Source organism: Chenopodium album, chromosome 10, assembly GCF_948465745.1.
Source record: "Chenopodium album chromosome 10, dcCheAlbu1.1, whole genome shotgun sequence".
NCBI classification, from domain to species: domain Eukaryota; kingdom Viridiplantae; phylum Streptophyta; class Magnoliopsida; order Caryophyllales; family Amaranthaceae; genus Chenopodium; species Chenopodium album.
Window position 1 is genome coordinate 61008671 of NC_137843.1, and position 22744 is coordinate 61031414.

At 33.3% G+C, this 22744-nt stretch overlaps 1 protein-coding gene across 2 annotated transcripts; it reads left to right on the plus strand.

Annotated features, from left to right (window-relative positions):
• The first annotated feature begins 1529 nt into the window (after window positions 1-1529).
• Window positions 1530-7845, plus strand: LOC145562815 (uncharacterized). Of its 2 annotated transcripts, none has more exons than XM_081623217.1 (8): window positions 1530-1744; window positions 2959-3357; window positions 3503-3737; window positions 5305-5351; window positions 5443-5487; window positions 5846-5970; window positions 6336-6444; window positions 7474-7845. In XM_081623217.1, the coding sequence occupies exons 2-8, from the start codon at window positions 3253-3255 to the stop codon at window positions 7510-7512; spliced, it is 705 nt and encodes a 234-aa protein (XP_081479343.1). In that variant the 5' UTR covers window positions 1530-1744; window positions 2959-3252; the 3' UTR covers window positions 7513-7845. The 2 variants fall into 2 exon arrangements, with proteins under 2 accessions (XP_081479343.1, XP_081479344.1); XM_081623218.1 differs by lacking the exon at window positions 1530-1744 and adding an exon at window positions 1807-2660.
• The last annotated feature ends 14899 nt before the right edge of the window (window positions 7846-22744 follow it).

A 22744-nucleotide genomic window follows, 5' to 3' on the forward strand; every position in this document is an offset into this window, starting at 1 on the left:
GTTATATTTGTTTTAGTCCATTTTTTCTTTAATAATATTGTAAAACAATGGATTGGCTTTTGGTTTGTACCTGAAGTTTGCAATTCAGGGAAATAATGATAATTGGATGATTATCAATCTATTTGCAAGTTATAAATTTACAGGTTAGAAATAGATTTATGTATGCATATTATATGCCTACTATATCTTAAGTACCATTACATGGTAATCAAGTGATGGCCTTGCACAAAGAAGGTCCAAGAGTTAAACAAATACATTAGGTCAGGGGTGATAACAAGATGAGCCGAGTTTGAGTTCTTGAGCTTAGCTCAACTCAAGATTTTAGCTCTTCTAGCTATTTGTCTTCGATTTTATCTGAAATATTTTTAAAATCATGCTATAGTGCATGTATAATCACAATATCTTAGACCTACTATACACTTGAGTGGAATGACTATGTCTCTTTAATGATCTATTAGAGTATTAGATAATTAAAGATATATGAATTGAAATATAAATGATGAACCAAAAGTGGTTACAAATATACTTGAGTGAAGTAGTTATGTCTTAATTGATCTATTAGATAGTTAAAGATATATATGAAGTATAAATGATGAACCAAAAGTTATTACAAGCACATAAAGCACAAAAAATTTTCAACCAAAAAAAAACACATAGAGCACAAATATTCAATTAAGAGGATTGGCATAGTCTTTGAGACCTTGACACACCTTGATCGTGAATAAATTGCTTGAAAACCCAAGATTTGATCCAAAAAGTTACCGTTTTGAAAAACCCAGATTATGTAAAGGATAATCTTATATCGGATCTTTGTCTAAATTCTTAATTACAGGTACTCAATAAAATTTAAAATGCTTATCTAAAACCTACGGAGTATTTATAAAACTTTAAAATTATAGTGACGAAGTTAACATATGAACAAGTTAAGATAATCTTCTAAATTTTTAAAGGAATAGGAAAATTTTAAGGAACAAAGTGAGCACTTTAATGTACTTAGGGGTCGTTTGGTTCATTAGGGAAGTGTAAATTCCTATGAAATTTCAGTTTGGGGGAAATAAGTTCCATTATCAAAATCATGGGGATTCAACAAATTTGTTTGGTTAAAAATAGAGGAAGTAAATTTCCATGGCAATTTCAACTTACCAAGGGGAGGTAAGGTAAGTGAATTCCCATATTTTGTGGAAAGTCAAAATTCCCATAAATTTTGATTGCCTCCATTTTCATTTTTTTGTGTCAATCAAACAAGAGGGTGAAAATGAAATTCATGGGAATGACTTCCCACAAAATTTTTAGCCAACCAAACAAGACCTTATATACTGTAATAAATTTGACGAAAATGTTATATACGAGATCCAAATTAATACATACATCCGATTGTACCATAGATATAGTGGTAATATACTATACCGGTGTTCGGCCCCACGCAAAGTCTTGCAAGAACTACTGTGGAACCCCTATAGCTAAGCTTTGTCCTGCGTCGAAATTTCTAATTTTTACCAAACAGCTTTCTCTTTATCTAGCCAAAATATAATTCCTAATATTTTGACTTTCAGTTCATCTCTTACTCTGAGAAAGTGAGAGAGAGACACTGTTAAAAATTGGAAAAACCCAAATCATCAGAAAACCCCATTATTTGGAATATCTCAATTATTTGTTGTAATCTACTGATTTTGTGGTCTAGATATCAACAACCCCATCTTCCCAATTTTATTTTTTCTTGCAAATCTCACTAAAAAATCATCAGGTATATTTCATCATCTCTCTCAAATTATATATTTGCACAGTTTAATTACTAGTTAGGATCTGCAAGATTCCATTTTTATTCTTGTAATTACTTCACATTGTTTATATTATAGGAAATTTAATGGGTTTTTTTTAGCAATTTGTTTGCTTTCTTTGATGTTTTTGAGTTGATTATGTTGTAATTTTGTTGCGTAAGTAGGTTAATGTTGTTGGTTAATTGTCATTTTCTGTTGATATTATTAATTTTATCAAAAAAAATTGACAAAGTCAGAGGAATACATGCCTAAATTACTAATTTTATGCAATTATAAGTTTCTAAGAAAAGACGATACTTGTGGGAGAAAATTGTACTTGAGAGCTGACCTATTGTTTGATTAACTAGTACATAGTACTGTTTTAAGGTTGTAATAGTAATTTGTTGTTTGTTTCTTAGTTGACTGACATATATTCTAGTAATATTTACATAGATTTTCCTTGGAATTTCCATTTGTTTGATGCTAAGAAGCCTGTTCTTGAATTTTGGAGATATTGTATGATCAAGATTTTGTCTAGGTTGTTTTCAAGATAATTAAAAATATTTATATTGCACTTTCTATCCGCGTTCCCGTGTTCTTAGGCATGGAAATATCTGCAATGTAAATTCTTTATGCTGTCTTTGTCAATGTGAGGTGAGGCATGTAGTAATTTGGAAAATTGGTCGGAATTCTTGGTCGATGTGGCTTAGTTAGAGAAGAAATTCTAATTAATAATGACCAAAAGGGCTATAAATACACTGAACTTCTAATTAGGTTCTTTCCTCTTCTTTTTCACTTTTTCATTAATCTTCCTGATTTTTGTCATCATATGTTTTTTGAGGTTCTGGCTAATATTGAAGAAGGGAGAGTCTTTTAACGGGTTTACGGGGATCCATCATTAAGGTCTTTACTTATCTTTCATATGAAGTATTTGCTAATCTATGTAATATGCATTCGTTTATCCTTTTTGGTGTCAGGAATGGTAACACCCTTTTCATTTAAGATTGAGATTAGTAAGTTCATCGTATCGATGATCTTAATTGATTCTAGTACTACAGTTTTCTGCATTTCATTACTTGTATTGGTGCATATTCTGTAAATACCGTCCTTTTTTGCGAACTTTTGAACGCTGCTATAATATTCTCAATAGAAGAGTTAACAATAATGACCACAGGTCCTGATTATCTCTTCTTTCTTGTAGCTATATTTGCTGTTGTTGATGGTATTCGTACTGGTCTAGTTTAGAGAATTGAGGTGTTTAAAAGCTGATCAAAAGGAATTGGCTTCAGCTTTAAAGGCACATCTGGTTTAGAGAACTGTGTTAAAGTGGTGATTCAAATAGTTGATCAAAAGAGAATTTGTTAAGGCACCTTTTGATTTGAGGTGCTGATACACATTCTTCTGCGGCTCTGCCTCTGTTAAAGGTTCTTGTCCTGAACTCCTGATTCAGATTAGAGGACTGAGGTGATTTCAATAGAGAAATTATCAAACAGCTATGGGTAGCCAGCCGTGGGAGGAACATCATGTCCTACCTGAGCTTAAAGAAAATCTGGAAGAACTGTTTCCTGGTCTTACTATTGAAGAGGCTCTTCAGCATCAGGTATATCTCTTAGAACTTTCCAAGGATTGTTCTTTCCATGTTTCTACAAAATTTTATATATTTAAGTTTGATGTGCTGTGTTTGAAATTAGAACATAGCTGACCCTTGGTGTTGACTTTTTTTAATTTTTTAATTTACATCTCAGGAAAGTCTTTACCAGTCCCTAAAGATTAGCTGTCTAACTATAGACCAAATAGCTAGATCTTCTGACAATGAACCAAGCAGTAGCCATGAGCATTCATGGGGAGAATCATCATTTTCAGGAAGTTGTGACTATGATTTGGCATTGGATGAAGCTGTGGCTAGATCTTTGCAAGAGTTAGATTTAGAAGAAGAAATTGATCGTGATGCCATTTCAGAATCACTGCGTAGTGCTTCTAGTAAGTAGTACAAGACTAATCCTATAATGAATGCTGAAGTTTTTGGAACTCAATTTCTTTCCTTACTTTAGTAGTTTAGTAAAGCCTGAATTTTACTGTCCACATTTCTTTGATTGTTGATCAAACTTTACCTTTTTTATTTTTTCCTACTGACTAATTGTTTCTGAAGTGCTGTGGGGGGTATAAAGTTCTTTTTTTAAGGTTGATGTAGGAAATGCATCTTTCTTCTGTTAATACTCATTCTGTATTCACGGGCTGTAGCAGGTTGGCCTAACATTCCTGAAATCGGAAGAAGTTAATACTTTTTCATTGTTAAATTAGCTTGATGTGTATTTTTCTGTGATCATTCTTGCCGAAATATTGTTGAGTACTAATTCTAGCCTGGTTGTTTCTAGAATTGGACAAGGAAATATGTTAATACTCATCCTATGCTCACATGCTGCGCCAGGTTGGTGGATTGGCACTTAGATTCCTGAAATGGGAATTATTTTATTGTGGGATTATAACTTATTAGGTCTTTCGTCCATCTTAGAAGCTGTTATGTTACTTATGTATGCCTGTGTCTCTCATTCTCTCACGACCTCTGAGCTGTTGTTCTACTCCTTTCTGAGATTTATTGTTTCAAATCTCCGTTTTCCTTATCTCTAGAGTACCATTTAAATTATTTATTGATTCTCATTCGCTGCATTGGTAATTGACTTTGTGACGTTATTTATGTTTTTTATGCTCATACACAAATATTTGTTCCTTAAACTTGCAAAAGCATGTGAGGTTGTGACCGGATACACGTGACTATAACTTTTCTGCACGGAAACAGTAAACCTCTGTATTTCTTGTGGCATCCAGTTAGGTCTCATTCTCCATCTACTCGTATGGACTTTGCTGCCAGTGTCTCTTAACGACTCTTACACTTTTTTTTTTTCTTACAAAATATACCGAGGAATTTGTTAATCCAGGATCGGTTTTAGTCTTACAGACAACAATTCTTACTCCTCTTAGCATGTATAATATTTTAACATCTGATGTGGCTCATGTGAGCTTGATTCTTTGCTAGAGTCTTATCATATATGTTTTGTTTTCATTCATTATGTCATGGTCTTAGTTCTAAGACAATTTAAGCTTAAAATGTGCTTTTGCTCAAATGTAATTTCGTCTATGAAAGCTTCTTCCTTCTGGTTCTTTGCTTTATTTTGTGTCATATTCATTAGTTCTTTATGTCGACTTCTTAGAGGTATTTCCAAGCCCATTATGGCTCTTAGTATTAGGAAGAAATGAACAGTAGAGGCCCTATACATGTTTGTGGATATGGTCAATATGACGGATATGTTCTAGTTTCTTGACTAGTCACTGTGTCATTTATCTTTTCTTTACCTTCTATTTTTCATAAAATTGCCTCTGTTTCCGTCACCAGCATAACTTCTAGTCTTCTATGGCTCACGGCTGTATTCCTGTTCCCCGACCATACTTAAAAAAAAGTCTGATGTCTAACTGAATATTAGAAAGTTAATATACATTATGTGGAATCATGGTATTGTATAAACACTAATTCTTTTTATCGTATATATAGGGAACTCTGAACCTCCTGCTGCTGCTGCTGCTGGCACATCTGTCTCGGTAATTCGATTAGGATCTTTCACACAAATATTAATCTACTTCGTATTACTTTTTGTCTGAAAAGGCAATCCTGTCACTTTCATGCTTGCAGGAGACAATTCAGGATTCCGTTGATCCAGATGAAATGACTTATGAGGTAAGTTGGGCATTTTATCTACTTTTTCATGTTAATTAACTCAAATTTTCTCTCTTTTTGGTTGGAAATGTTTATATGAGGCATTGAGGCCGCTTGTAGGTTTGTTGCAAAATCTGCACAAGCTGCCATTTGTTTCATTAACCTATTCTTCAAAGTAGGTTTTATGCCCATTTAATAGGGTTTGGTTATTGCTGTATTACATTTTGGAGCTTCATTGGTCACCTAAGAAAGGGATCATGCAACTCTGACTGTAAAAGTGTAAAGAGTTCAGATACTCACATTTAAGTCTTCAAATGTTTATTTATATACGTAGTATCATTTATTGTAATTTTATAGATTTTTTTTTTCCCTATTTCAGGAGCTGCAGTCCTTGGGGGAAGCGATTGGTAGTGAGAACCAAGGATTATCTAAGAGTGAGATATCCAGTTTGCCACGTCACACACACAGATCTGGGATTTTCTCAAAGAAGATCGATATTGGAGAGTAAGTTCACTTCCTCCTATGTCTACCCCCTCCCCTCCTGAAAAAGATATGAGGAACTGGTAGACACTTGTTTGGAGGTTTTTTTGTGGTCATCCAAGCGAAGCTATATTTCCAACAATGGATGAACTTAAAACAATACCAAAATAATGTCCCCTTAATTTTGAGCTTCTGTTTGTGAAATCTATAAGTCCATTCTTGTCTTTGTAAATTAACATTTCATACCAATGAAAATTTTGCCTGCTTTTTTTACTTTTGAATTTCCAAAGTTAGAATATGATTATATGATTGATACCTTCTTGGGTTGTCTTAGAGTGTTGTTTTTGTCATACTGATCAACTTTACTGATGGTGCAATGCATTTTTCAGCTGCGTGATCTGTTTTACAGCATATAAAAACAGGGATTCTATTATCAGTCTGCCATGTTTACATCAATATCATAAAGATTGTATAGAGCCTTGGCTAGTGAAGAAAAGGGTAAGCTACTTATCTACGTAGTATTTTATTTTCCTCTATATTATTCGATGTGTTAATTTTACTTGACTGTTGCTTCTCATTTAATCATGGTCTTGGACTCTTGGTGACTTGTATGTGGTGAAAGGTTGTGCAAACGCTTAATGTTGGTTCACAAATAGAATCAGCCCTAATCTAATATTCCTCTTTCATTTCTGAACAATTTGAAAATTTTTTTGGGGGTCTCATCTCTGATATCCAAGTAGTGAAGGTATAGTAGGTACATCTTTGCCAGCTACTTTAGCGTCATCACCGATCAACATTGAAAAATTTTTGCCTTGCAATTGCATGTGTTTCTGCTTATTTCAGTTTGTCCCTTGTCACTTTGAAAGCTTAGCTCAAGTACTGTTGAGATTGGAAAAGGACTAATGACATCCGTTTGAGGGTTGTTCCACTTGTGTTATCTGACAGACTGACATTGTTTGCCAACTCTGTGGATCAGATTCTGAGATTTCCTGGCTGTTAGCATTACACAAGCTACTGTCAGCAAATTGTACAATTTTTTATATCTTCCTTGGTAATAGAGGCGTAGTAGGCTGGATTATATTGGTCAAACAGGCTAATTCTGATCGTTTGTGTCCCCATCCAGCAACCTAGCCGGCCAGCTCTTTCTCCATCCCTTACCCCCAAAATACAAAAGGCGTAGTGGCCTAATGGGATACAGAGTGTTTATATTGCTAATTAAGTTGCTTAACTTTATAACATTCCCTTAGTGTTTTTAATTGATCTTAACTTGGAATGTTTGCTTGCAATTTTGGGATTATACTTGATGGTGTAAGGGATGTCATTATGATAATTAAGTTGCTTACCTTTAGTATAACGTGGGAGCTCCTAGTTGATAACTTGCAAATTTGGAATGCTTGCTTGCAAATTTAGAATGCTTGCTTGCAAATTTAGAATGCATGTGTTTGTAAATAGTTTGATTCCTATCTTTTTTAGTCGAGCATGCTTTTGTGTTGATGACTTGATGCAAACGTTTTGTTTTTCATTCAGATTTGCCCGCTCTGCAAAAAGGAAGTTAAGTTGTCATGAGATTGACCTAGCCATGCATTGTGCAGTACATCCAACCACCATATTGCTGCAAGTTCTATAGTATAAGAAGAGAGTGAGGGATAGCTCAAGTGTTTAGGGCTTTCTTCCCGGTTTCAGGAGATCCTGGGATCGATTCTCACCCCCGTCCTTGTGGCTCTCTAAACACCACAAAAAAAAAAAAAAAAAAAAAAAAAAAAAAAAAAAAAAAAAAAAAAAGTATAAGAAGCACCTAGTTGTGTAAAATTTGGTTACTTCTATTGTTTGTTTGTTTCTTTCATTAAGGTGGAATGTATAAATATTTCTCTTCTGCAATTTAAGATTGATGTGGTTGCATCCATTTGTATGAAAAATCGAGTTATATGTAGTATTTAGTATATATGAAGGTTGTAACTTGTAAGGTACCGACGTTTTTCTGAGCTTTAAGTTATGTGGTGGTGCTTTCTCCTCCAACCCATTAACTCATAGTTGAAGCTCCTTGAGACTGAGTTTTGTATGACACTGCCTTACACTATTTTATTGTGAGGCACTGTAAATTATATAATATAGATAATATATATTAATTACGACTATACGAGAATTTGTTTAATTTAGTTTTTTTTTTTTTTTTTTTTTTTTTTTTTTTTTTTTTTTTTGTGTGTGTGTGTTTTTTGTTGACAAAGTTGTTTAATTTAGTTGTTACTACTATAATATTACATTGAATTTTCTTCAATTGCGTAGTATTTGTTTATTAAAATGAGGGTAGTATTGTGTATGTGGATAATACGAGTTGTATATCAATCGATGAAAAAGGTTGTATGGACAATGCAAGTGTACAACATGAATGAGCGAGCTAGATAAAAAGTTGCTAACATAATTATGGTACCTAATGCGGTATAAAGTCAATGTGTTCCTTGTTGACCCTCTAGAGTATTGTAATAGAACTTCACAGTTAAATAAATTGGGCTAATTGTGAATTAGTTCTGTATGTTGGCAATACTCGCGTGACAATGAATGAAAAAGGTTGTTTAGAAAACACAATTATGGTATGAAATCAATTATGAAGAGGTAAATTTTTTTAAAAAAATAATACTCCTTCCGTTCCTAAATGATAGTTTTTTATGGGCAAATTTTAGTCTCAAAATGTTCACCCCATTTGCTTTTTCCAACAACCATTAATATTAATTTTTTTTACCAAAATTCCCTCTAATAATTTCCCATGTGAATTTTAATTTTCCATGTATTTTTATTACTTTCTCTCTCTACTTTTTTGCATATCCAATGTCAATTTACTTTTTCAATGTACTTTTATTATTCTTATTTGTGTTTATTAATTCCCGTGAAAAATGCCCATAAGAGACTATCAATAGGGGACGAAGAGAGTATAAAATGAATGTGTTGTGTTGTTGACCTTCTTTAGTAATGTGACAATATTTTAAACAACTATGGATTGAGCAGTTGAGCTGGGATAATTGTAAATTAATTGTACATGTGCTGATACTCATGTGACATTAAATGAAAAAAGCTTTATAGACCAATGTAAGTGTCATGATGGAATGAGTGAGCCAATAAAAAAGTTGCTACAATAATTAACATATGAAATCAATTATGTGTAAGGGAATCATTTCCTCTTTTCCGCAACAATGGTGAACGATGCTCTTATTCCCAACCAAGTTGATCCTACCAAACCCTTTACCCTCATTCAAGTCCACAACTCCATCAAATTAACCTCTGTGAACTATGTTACTTGGAAAACACAATTACAAGCAACCCTTCTAGGCTATGATTTATGGAAATTTATTGATAGCAGCCATCCATCTCCTCCCACTTCTATTACTACCGATGGTGTATCTGTGGCTAATCCCGAAGCCCTAACCTGGTTTCGCCAAGATCGTTTGGTCTTTGGTGCTATTGTTGGCACCTTATCCCAAGACCTAGTCCCTCTTGTCTCTCAAACCGGTACCGCTCAAGAGGCATGGAATGTTCTTGCTTCAACCTATGCTAATCCCTCACGAGGTCACCTCAAGAAAATCAAGAACAATTTGAGTCAGATAACTCATTCTACTCAATCTATTACAGAATATATGCAGTCCATAAAACAATGTACTGATCGCCTTGCTTCAATGGGGAAGACGATGGACCATGAGGATATCATTGATAAGGTATTGCTTGGCCTTGATTATGAGCAATATAAATCTGTTATTGATGCAGTGAATGCACGTGATACTCCAATTTCCTTTAAAGAACTTCATGAGAAGTTAATTACCAAGGAACTCATGGCATCCGTCAAAGTTGCCCCATCTTTGTTCCCTGCCACGGTGAATGCTGTTCAACACCGTGCCAAAGCTCGAAATTTTCATGGGAACCAGCCTGCTCAATCTTGGAATGCTTCTTCCTCCAACTCCTCTCAAGCTCCTCGCCAACAACGTCCATACCTTGGCAAGTGCCAATGGTGCCGTGAGCAAGGACACTTTCTTAGTGGTTGTCCTGTTTTCAAGAGTCAGTTCCCTACTATTAATGTTCCCACTGCTACCTCTGCTCGTGCTAGTAAGAAAGGCTACTACCAACAACCGCAAGCCCCTCAAGCCCATGTTGCAACTGCAAGCGCACCGTCCTCTAATACTTGGCTACTTGACAGTGGTGCATCTCATCATGTGACTAATGATCTTGCAAATTTGTCTCTTCATGCTCTATATGACAGTACCGAAGAACTTGTGATTGGTGATGGTTCCACTTTCCCCATCCAAAACATTGGTTATTTCTCACTCTCGTCTTCTTCTACAAAATTTCACTTTTCTAATGTCTTGCATGTTCCATCTATCTCTCGAAATATTCTTTCCATATCGCAATTTTGTAGGGAAAATAATACCAATATTGAGTTCTTACCTTCTTTTTTTCGTGTCAAGGAGCTTTCGAAGGGTACAACCCTACTCCAAGGTCCAACTTGCTGGTGTTTATGAACGGAGTCCGAGTCCACCACAAGTCTTCACGTCCATTAAACTACCAAAGCATGATTGGCATCATCGTCTTGGTCACCCATCTCTTAAAGTCATTAGGACTTTGAATAATAGTTTCAATTTATCAATTTCTGATTTTTCGATGTCTCATTGTAATTCATGCAATATGAATAAAAGTCACAAGTTGCCATTTCATCTATCTTCCCTGTCCTCTAGTGCTCTATTAAAGCTTATTTTCTCATATGTTTGGACCTCTCCAATTTTATCTCATGACAAATTTAAGTACTATATTATTTTTGTGGATCATTTTTCAAAGAACATATGGTTCTATCCATTGGAAAAGAAATCTGACACCTTTGATGTTTTCTTAAGATTTAGAGCACTAGTGGAAAAAAATTTTAATCGAAAAATTATTAAACTCTTTTCTGACAATGGTGGTGAGTTTGAAAAATTAACACCATATTTGTCTCTAAATGGTATCTTTTCTGATAATGGTGGTGAGTTTGAGAAATTAACACCATATTTGTCTCTAAATGGTATTTCCCATCTCACTTCCCCTCCTCATACTCCGGAACATAATGGATATGCGGAGCGTCGTCACAAACATATTGTCGAGACTGGTTTATCTTTGTTGACTCATGCCAATTTGCCTCTAACATTGTGGCCCCATGCTCTTGCTACTGCCACATACCTCATCAATAGGCTTCCAACACCAACTCTTGACAAAAACTCCCCTTACTTCAAGCTTTTTGGATCCCCTCCAAATTATAATAAGCTTAGGAACTTTGGGTGTCTTTGTTATCCATGGTTAAAACCTTATAGCTCTCATAAGTTGGATTCAAAGTCCTTGTCGTGTGTCTTTGTTGGTTATTCTTCGAGTCAAAGTGCGTATTATTGTTTGCATCCGCCTACTAATCGCATTTATACATCAAGACATGTGACATTTGTAGAAGATGTTTTTCCCTTTCCTGATTTGTGCAGGGACTACTCACCTTGAAAACCATCTTCTGTGGATGAGTGGAGTGTGATTAATTTGCCTATCGTACCCTCTGTGATACCATCTACAGTGCAACCTCAACAATCATCATTGTTATCGTCTTCAGCAGCACCCTCCCCACCTCTACCTCCACCTTCACCTCCACCTCCTCCACCCCCTAGTCATCCCTCGCGGACTATGGTGACTAGATTTCAAAATAACATCATCAAGCCTAACAAAAAATATGCCCACTCTACCACCATTACTTCAACCCCAACTGAACCTACTACTATCACTCAAGCATTGAAAGACCCACAATGGCGCGCTGCCATGACTGATGAGTATAATGCTCTTACTCGCAATCGTACTTGGGATCTTGTGCCACAACACTCTACACAAAATCTGGTTGGTTGAAATGGGTTTACCGCATTAAATATAAATCAAATGTTGATGTTGAGCGTTATAAGGCTTGTTTGGTAGCCAAGGGATTTCATCAACGTCCTGGCATTGATTATTCTGAAACTTTTAGTCCCATAATTAAGCCAACAACGGTTCGATTGATGCTCTCTCTTGCGGTAACTCGTGGTTGGTCAGTTAGACAATTGGATATAAACAACGCCTTCCTTCAAGGTTCTCTCAAAGAAGATGTCTACATGCCTCAACCTCCTGGATTTCTTGACAAGGATCATCCAACTCATGTTTGTAAGCTTCGTAAAGCCATCTACGGCCTCAAGCAAGCACCACGCGCATGGTACAATGAATTACGAACTTACTTATTTATCATCACCATGGTATCACTTTCTATCTCCTAGTCTATGTTGATGATATTATTGTTACTGGGCCCTCTCCTAATGCTCTACAACAATTTATGAATTCACTTGCTACAAGATTCTCATTAAAAGACTTGGGTCCCTTGTCTTACTTTCTTGATGTTGAAGCACTTTCTCATGATCGTGGTTTGTTTCTTAGTCTAAAGAAATATGTCGGTGATTTATTGGCTCGTGCAAATATGTCTAATGCTAAACCGGTCTCAACACCCATGGTGGCTCATCCACCTCTTACTTTGGATGCTGGATCACCACTTCCAAATCCCACTGAGTACCGAGCTCTTGTTGGTGGTTTGCAATATCTATCTCTGACGCGTATGGATGTTGCTTTTGCCGTCAATCGTTTATCTCAGTTTATGCATAGGCCAACAGACTTACATTGGGCAGCACTACGTCGCCTACTTCGCTACTTAAATGGGACTATTGATCATGGCCTCACACTTCACCATGACTCACCTTTGAGACTACATGCTTATATCGATGCAGATTGGGCAGGTGATAGGGATAATTTTATCTCAACTACAGGCTACATTGTTTACTTGGGTCGAAACCCATTATCATGGAGCTCAAAGAAGCAGCAAGGTATAGCTCGCTCCTCCACTGAAGCTGAATTTAAAGCCGTTGCGTCGACCACTGCTGAGGTATTATGACTGCAATCATTATTGTCTGAGCTAAATGTTAAGTTGGGTACAATACCAAGCATCTATTGTGACAATTTTAGTGTCACAAACTACTCAAAATCCTGTTTTTCATTCTCGGATGAAGCACCTAGCTCTTGCTTTTCATTTTGTACGAGAACAAGTGCAGCTTGGGGCTCTAAGGGTCCAACACATTCCTGGAGATGACCAACTGGCAGATACCCTCTTGTAGGGAATATTTCAAGCATTAACCCCAAGCTTGAACCCTACTGTGATCATACACTTAAACATGGTGGCGTCCAAAGGGAAGGAAGCTAGAGCAAAAGAGTCGCCAACAAGTTTTAGGAACGTGTAAACCGTTCACAAGGTGAAGATTACACCCCTTAACGATCCAGGAGATCGTCAACTCCAAAAGGTCTTGAACCAAATAGGGTTCGGGGATGATGGTACAAATCCAACCTAAAAGAGATTGAACCTGCCCTAAAAATAGGCCTCTACTTCATTCTTCTCGTATTCATGTGCGCTTTCTGACTAACATGCAATCAACAGATTAACCTTAAACCTGTTTATCTATGTTGGTTGAATTTAATGCACAAATAAATCTATTATTGGCGATCACTTGAATTATAATCATATTAACCCTAAACAAGATTATTAATTATCTTATTAAGCGTGATTACAAGTACAAATTCCCTTTAAACATGCAAGAGAGGGCGTGATCAAGCAATAACAATAATAGGCATCAAGAAACATAATAATCATCATAATAATCATAACAATAATAATCATGTTAATAATAAAGCTTAAATATAATAGCAAGATCCTAGGCATGATACTAACAAGATTAATAACAAACCCTAGCATGTCACTAAGCAATAAAGATCAAAGCTTTAGCCCTAACATGATATTAGGAAAGAAAATAGGAAGCATCCTAAACATGATACTAGAAAGCAATAATAACATCTTAACATGATGCTAGGAATTAAACAAATTTAAACATGTTTTCTACAAGAATAGAGCAATAAGATTGCATACTTTGATGCCTCGTATCTCTTTCTAATAACAAAATACACGCGTTAGTAACTTCAAGGAAAATATAAAATCAAACAATCAAATTAAATAATTGAAATAAAGATTAGGGACCAAACCCTCAGAAATTATAACCTTTCACGTCTAGGGCGAAGGCAGCTTCGAACTTGGCTAGGTGTTTCTAGATCTCGTGTATGCGGAATTTTGTTTGTGAAAAAGCTAGAGAGATGAGAGCATAGAGAAGAAAATTGATTGTTGATGATTATTGATGATTGTAGATTGTTGATTTTTTTTGATGATTAAAAACGGAGGTTCAGGACCCTGTTTATAAGAAAACAGTCCGAAAATAGGTAGAATTTGATAAGGAATAAAACTCAACTCTGTCGCCGCAAAACCGACCTTGTCTCTTGGCGACAGGGTCTGTCGCTTGGCGACAAGTCTTGTCGCGTGGCGACAGGCCTGTTGTTTGGCGACATCCTGGATTTCTACGCGCTTTCAAACACAGAGTCCACTTATTAATCAAAATTGATTTGTAAAGTCCGTATGAAAACTGAAATTGTATTTTCCATAAAATAATATTTCATTCCAAATAAAACTTATCAAAATATAATTGTTAATTCTAATTTTATTAGGACTTAAGAGAACCTTCTAGAGAATTCTAGAAGACCATAATTAATTCCAATAACTTTAGGAATAATAATTAACATTGGGCCCTCCCCTGGATCATTGGGCCGCATGTAAAGATCAAACTGGGCCCAATTTAGTACTTTGGCCATAACTTCCTCATTATTCATCGGAATTGGGCTTATAATATATCGCTGGAAAGCTCTTTGCAAGCCCCATCCAACTACACTATTATTGGACCCTTGTCATGGCCAAACCAAACTGGATTGACTGTTTTCATAAAATAGAGTTGTTTTCGAAAACAGAAAGAAAGAATTTTTAATAAAAACCAACCGCAACACCTGACCTTTCACACTTTCACCTCGTTCGATTATCATTCGACGCAAAATGTATTCATCACTGGGCTTGGTTTTGGGGAGACACAAATGGGTGTCTACACCTCTCTAAACCACTTGCTTAGGCGCGCTTTACTACTTTATACTCCAAGATTGGTCTAGTCGCGAGACCGTCCATCTTGCGAGGGTGTGTAAGGGAATAAATTGTGTAACAATTTATCCTAATAATGTATAAATGTATTTAGTCTTGTTTCTAGTCACTAGCTTTATTTTTGAATTAGTCAACTCTAATTTAGTTAGTTTCCTACTGTATAGCTTAAATTAAAGAAGTATATATCTTCTTAGGACTATCTACGGCAACTTATTAATGCCCCTAGGATATATATGGTGTAACTCTTAATAAAATACATCTACAATTCATATCTCTTACATTATGTAGAGGTAAATAAAAAAAATTGGTATACAATCAACATGTTTCCTTGTTAACCCTCTTGAATACTGATAGAACTTTATACAGTAATGGGTTGGGTTGGTCTAATTGTAAATTAATTGTGTATGTGCACAATACTCATGTGACAGTAAATGAAAAAGGTTGTATAGATAATGTAAGTGTCATGAATGAGTCATTCAGTCAAAAAGTTGCTATGATAATTATCATATGAAATCAACTGTGAAAAAGTAAATAAATATAAATGGTATAAAATCAATGTGTTGCGTTGTTGACCCTCTTGAATACGGTAATAAAATTTAAACGAATATGAGTTTAGATGAGCTAATTATTACTCATTTAATTATGTATGTGCGCTATACTCGTGTGACAATAAATGAAATAGGCTGTATGGATAATGTAAGTGTTACAAATGAGTGAATCAGGCAAAAAGTTGCTATAATAATTGTCCTATGAATCAATAAAGGACAAGTAAATAGACAAACATTGCATATAATACACATTTAGACTTGTTGACTATCTTAAATATTGTGATGTTATTTTAGAGCACTATCAACAAAGAGAAAAAATTGATTTCCTCATTCTCTCTCTACCCACTTTCTCTCTCTTTCAACTCATAAGAATTTGTATGGGCAACGTAAGTGTCATAAATAAGTCAATTAGTGAAAAAATTGCTATAATAATTATGGTATGAAATCAAGTATGAAAATGTAAAAAAAAAAACACAAATAGTATAAAATCAACATGTTGCCTTGTATGTTGACCATCTTGAGTACTATGATAGAAATTTAAACAAATGTGGGTTAGGCTAGGATAATTGCTACTATCTCCATCCCCAAAATATCGACCCTTTTGGCCTAATTTTATTCTCAAAACGATCGACCCATTTGCATTAAAATACCCACCAATTTACAATAATATTTGTGCAAAATTAGATTCTCCATATAAAATTTTGTTTTTTCATGTATTTTTAATACTTTATCTCTCTACTTTTTTACAAACCCTATCTTTCCAATATGTTTTTATTTCTTTTTATTTAAGTTTTTTAATAACTGCGAAATCAACCCAAAAGGGTCGAAGTTTTGGAGACGGAGAGAGTAATTATTTATGTATGTGCACAATATTAGTGACAATGAATGAAAAAGATTGTATAGATAATGTGAATGTCATAAATGAGTCAGTCTGTCAAACAATTGCTGTATTAATTATCGTATAAAATCGTTAATGAAGAAATAAATAGACAAAAAATCATTTAAAATACACGTGTTGACTTGTTGACCCTCTTGAGTATTGTGATAGAACTATAAACACCTAAGGGTTGGGCTAGTCTAATTGTAAATTAATTGTGTATGTGCACAACACTCGTGTGGCATTAAATGAGAAAGGTTGTATGGACAATGTAAGTGTCATGAATGAGTCAGCCACTGAAAAAGTTGCTACGAAACAAGTATGAAAAAGTAAATAAGCAAAAATAGTACTCCCTCCGTCCCTAAATTACATTCCTCTTTGGAAATTTACACGGGAATTAAGGAGAGAAGAATAAGACAAATAACAATAATTAGATAATGCAATGGGAAGTACAAAGATAGATTAATTATTACTCATGACAAGTCATCAATCCTTTACAAAAAAAAAAGGACTAATCACATGCTCCTAATTAATAATTTTTAACCAATCATATTCATTGTAATTTGACACAAGGATTATGAGTGAGATTAGGTAAGGATGAGTGAGAAAGCATTAAATATAAAACAGAAAAAGAGAGTTGATAAACTAAAAAAAACTTACCAAAAATAGAAAGGAGGAATGTAATTTTGAAATACTAAAAATAGAAAGGAGGAATGTAATTTAGGGACGGAGGGAGTATATAATCAATTGTTTCCTGTCTTGTTAACCATCTTGAGTAATGTGATAGAAATATAAACTAATAAACAAATATGAGTTAGGCTGGAACTGTTAATTAATTATGTTTGTGCATAATGTGTGACAATAAATGAAAAAGGTTGTATGGATAATGTGAGTGTCATAAATGAGTCAGTTGGTCAAAAAGTTGTTACAATAGTTATTGTATGAAATCAATAATGGACTAGTAAATAGACAAACATTTTATAAAATACACGTTGACTATCTTGAGTACTGTGATTAAACTTTAAACAGCTAAGGGCTGGGCTAAACTAATTATATATTAGTTGTGTATATGCACAATAAGTATGAAATAAATGAAAAAATGGATGTTAGACAATGTCTGTGCCATGAATGAGTCGGTCAGTGAAAAAGTTGTTACAATAATTATGGTATGAAATCAGCGAGTATGAAAAACTTAATAAACAAAATTGGTATAAAATCAACATGTTGCCTTGTTGACCATTTTGAGCATTGTGATAGAAATTTAAACAAATATGGTTTAGGATGGGCTAATTATTATTAGTTATATATGTGCACTATATTCGTGTGACAGTAAATGAAAAAAGGTTGTATAGATAATGTCATAAATGAGTCAGTCAGTCAAAAAGTTGTACACTAATTATCATATGAAGTCAATAATGGAGAAGTGAATAGACAAAAATTGTATAAAATACACGTGTAGACTTGTTGACCCGCTTGAGTACTGTGATAGAACTTTAAACAACTAAGGGTTAGGCTGGATTAATTGTATATTAATTGTGTATGTACACAATACTTATGTGGCAATAAATGAAAAAAGGTTGTACGGACAATTTAAGGGGTAATAAATGAGTTAGTGAAAAAGTAAATAATTATGGTATGAAATCAAGAATGAAGAAGTAAATAAACAAAAATGGAGTAAAATCAATATGTTACCTTATTGATCATCTTGAGTACTGTCATAAAATTTAAAACAATTATGTGTTGGGCTGGGCTAAGTATAAAGTAGTAATTGTGTATGTGCTCAATATTTGTGTGATTATAAATGAAAAATGTTCTATAAATAATTTAAGTGTCATGGATAGGTCCATCAGTAAAAAAGTTGTTACAATAATTATTGTATGACATCAATATCAATAATGAAGAAGTAAATAGACAAAAATTGCATAAAACACAAGTGTTGACTCTCTTGAGTACTGTGATAGTACTAAAAACAATAATGGGTTGGGTTGGGCCAATTGTAAATTATTTGTGTATGTGCACAATACTTGTGAGACAATTAATGAAATACTTGTAGGTTGTATGGACATCACAAGTGTTCAGCATAATACTGTAATTTTGTTCTGCCAATTTTGAGAATTCTTCTATTGACAATTTTTGGATGCATTAAGTTGATTGAAAATAATATTTCTAAACTTTTATAATCTTAATCTTGTTTGAAATATGCTTACTTTAATTAGTTCATCAACACTTCTTTTTTCTATCAGTATCTATATGTACATTTATATATAAAATGATTACTTCAGCTATTTTAAACTAACACTAAACTTACTCCGTATTATCTTATACTTTGTATTATGTTATAAAGTTATAATTCATACAAAGTAAAATAGAGAAATAGAGAGACATATTACGAAGTACAATAATTTAGTAAGCTATCAGAACGGGATTATTTTAGTTAGTTCGTATTTATTAATAAATCAGTACGTTGTTATACAAAAGCCTTTAAGCCTAAGACTGTGAGAATTGCACGTGGGTTCACATGACATGAGAGGCTAGAACAAGGAATATGCTTAAAACTACAGTACGGTGTTATTTACAGTTGACATAAATATAATAACAATGTGTATATAATTATAGCTTGGTAATTTGGTATTAATGTTGACAATTCAGTAGCAGTTCACAGATAATATCAGGTTGTCAACAACCATTTTACGAAGAAACATAGATAGTAGACTTGGACCCTCCCAATTTTACCCTATTTCAACCCGCCAAATTGTACACTATGATCCAATGTAAAATCGAATTAGGGTAAATATTTTGGATGAATCTAATACTGCTTATTTAATTTATGCTATGGATGGAGAAATAAGTTAATCCATTTTTACTTTATACTAGTACTATAACAAATTTTACTATAACGATATTTAAGATCATTTTGTTATTGTTATTATTCAGTATATACTAATCATACACATGTCATTTTTTGGTTAAATTATTTATCATGTAAGTTTTTATTTTATTTATTTATTTATTTATTCCCTTTTAAAATGAATATAAACACATCTAAATTTAAATGGATATGGAGTTAATTCTATCAACCCATTTATACTTACTCAAACTAACAAGACTGAATGACGTACTTTTTTTTTTTTTTTTTTTTTTTTGAGGAAACACTGAATGACGTACTTAATTACCACACATGAAACACTTAGTATATTATGAGTAGAATCTTATCTATATAATGGAGTACGAGATTGAGAACTTGTATTATAAATTGTAGAATCACGCAGGGATGTAAACTAACTAACATGATAATTAGTCACCCCTTAGTATAATTAATGTATCGATCATTTATTCTATCAATCATTTATAATATATATATACCACCTCTAATTTGTTTAATTTGTTCTTATTACTTGAAATCTTTTTTAATTACCAAATAAAGTTAAAATGTGAAAAATAAATAAAAATGGACTACTTGGAACATTACATAATGAGGAATTCCCTAATTTTCAATGTAAAATATGACATACAAAATCGAAGGGAGCTAAAGAGGTAAAAAGTGAGTGCATGCACGCCAAAAACTTCGGCAATTGTGGAAGCTTGATTGCCATAGATAGATTGTGATGTTGGATGATGGAGATCTTATGGAACGACATGCATATATATTAGTCCCACAACATTATTATCATCATTTTATAAAAGAAATAATGTGACATAAAATCTTAGTTACCATTATTATTTGTCTAAACAAAATCATGACAAAACATATTAATTGCCTAAGACCAACTCATGAGGTCTTGAACAGGACATGTTTCATGGTCCTCTATATCGTTATAAGGACAAAATTTCCATCGATGCATATAAGAATTTATAAGAAGATATAGGCCATAAAATATATATATAGTTGTACACCTATACGTACGTAGCCTCGATTTTGCCAGTTGATAAAAAAACGAATTCTTATAGTGTGCGTTCAGTCGTTCACAATTATGATTTTCACGCCAGCATAGTACAAACTTAAAAAAAAAAATAAAAAATAAAAAAAAAACGTAAAATGCTAAGCCATAACATAAGATGTTCATATTTAGATAATAATATACTACCTCTATTTCTTATTATGTGCAACAAAGGAATATTTTATATCTCACAAATAATACCCCTTTGTTGCACATAATAAGAAACAGATGTAGTAATTAAGATACTATATCCTGAGCCGATTGTGATTTTTTTTTTTCTTTAAGATTCTTGTTGGGAGGAGATAAGATAAGGACACAATGTGCATATTATAAAACAACATCAAATTAAACATAGAGTCAATAGTTAAGCAGAAATAGTGCCTTGATTTGATCAATCAGCTGATAATTCTATTATACACGAAAACAGATCATACAATCTTATTATACACGAAAACAGATCATACAATCTTAATTTGGATATGGAAATCATTAAAATATAATTAGAGTTTGTTATGTGATGCAAGACCATATCCTTTTGTACAATAACCAGATCGACGGTTTACTTAATTAATACAGTCTGTCTTCCAGTTATAGTATAGTCCGTAGTCTTATTAGTTTACTACACTTGATAATGTGCTTACTTATTATATACTCAATGCTCAACTAAAATATGACCAATAGAATCATAGTATAGTAGTTTACTATTTAGAGTTGCTCATATAAAAAATATAATGAACAAATACATTGGCAACATTGCTACTATAATTAAAAAATAATGTTCTAAGTTAAAATATTATGGTTTTATTTCCACCTAAAAAAATATATAATGGTGTTATTGGAATGGTAAAATCAATTACAAATTAATTAAGTTAGATCAAATTAAATAGTACAAATGGTATCCAACTACAAGAAAAAGAAACAACGTAATGGTATCCAAATACAAGAAAAAGGAACAACGTAATGCTATTCATTTGTAAACATAATTAACTATCAAACCAATTAAGAGTCAACAAAAATCAATTGGATCAAAATCATCCCAACGTTGATAATAAAAACTTGATGAATTTGGTAGTATCCTTATAATCTCATTATTCTTTATGAATTGTAGCTTGGCTAAAGAAACAAATGTATTTAAGCCCTTATATAAGTATATATTCCCGAAAAAAAAAAAAAAAAAAAAACCCCAATGGCATCCTTCCTAAGAAAACAGAATTATAAATTAATTGATATGTTAATCATATTTATAGCAGCCCGTCTTGTATGTGGCCAGCCACACTGTGTAGTCACTTATAAAAGAAGAAAGTAACGAACCCATATAAAACTGACCAAGTAACCCCTATAATATGAGTAACCCCTATCACACTAATTGAGTAACCTTATAGCACTGACGAAGTAACTCCTTTAACACTGACCAAGTAATCCCTATTACACTAACGAAGTAATCTCTGTCACACGGTGTGACCAGCCACATAAAAGACTTTGTGTATTTATAGTTTTTTTTTTTTTTTTTTTTCAAGTTGTGTTTGTTAATTTCTTCGATCTCTTTGATTAGTAGTCCTTTATTTTTCTTATAAGTCATTGTGATTCTCTAGACAACTATGCATATATGAAGTACTTAGCATCTGTAAATGAATAAGAAAATATATATTACGTCGTACATATATGATACTACCGTGTACAAATGAGCACCAAGCTAAAAGAATTGAAATAGATGCACCAAATAAATGCACCAATTGTATGTGTGGTTGTACTTAGCTTGTAGGATATAGTTGCTTAATTTGTTCATTGACCCCTTAAAACTAAAGCAAATAAAAACCTTGTAAAACAAAGTCAATCACAAAAATTTCACAACTCAATAATATTAAATAAAGGGTGACATTTATTTTTTAAAGTTACAATAATTTACGTAACATTATTTTTTAAATCCATGTTCTATATATTCCAACAAACAAATTGGAAACCAAGGATACTTATACGAGAAGGAATAAAGGAACAAGAAATTTCCTAAATTTGAGGTTGTCAAGTCATTCATAGTAGAAAAATTATGGAGCATATGCAATATTCTTAACTCGAATACAAATACGTGATACCATGCTTGTTAACTAAGGTGAAGGAAATGTTTCAGAATAAGTGGATGCAATGTCGTACTCAATGCATTAAAGACAGCGGATAGCATATGAATAAAGTTTTTATGAGAACTTGCCCAAAAAATAAAAGAAAAGGAATGCTTGATGAGAAATCTAACCAATCCATCATTTTAATTATTAATTAGTTTAGTTATACCAAAAAATCCAAACTTATGAGCACAACTCATTGTATTAAGGGCCTACAAAATTAAATGTAAAAATTTGTTAAA

Bases quoted from the DNA above. Each gene is read 5' to 3' on its own strand.
- LOC145562815 (XM_081623217.1), top strand. From the start codon at position 3,253: ATGGGTAGCCAGCCGTGGGAGGAACATCATGTCCTACCTGAGCTTAAA. The intron at 5,488-5,845 runs GTAAGTTGGGCA...TCCCTATTTCAG, and splicing joins CAGATGAAATGACTTATGAG to GAGCTGCAGTCCTTGGGGGA. The intron at 5,971-6,335 runs GTAAGTTCACTT...TGCATTTTTCAG, and splicing joins AAGAAGATCGATATTGGAGA to CTGCGTGATCTGTTTTACAG.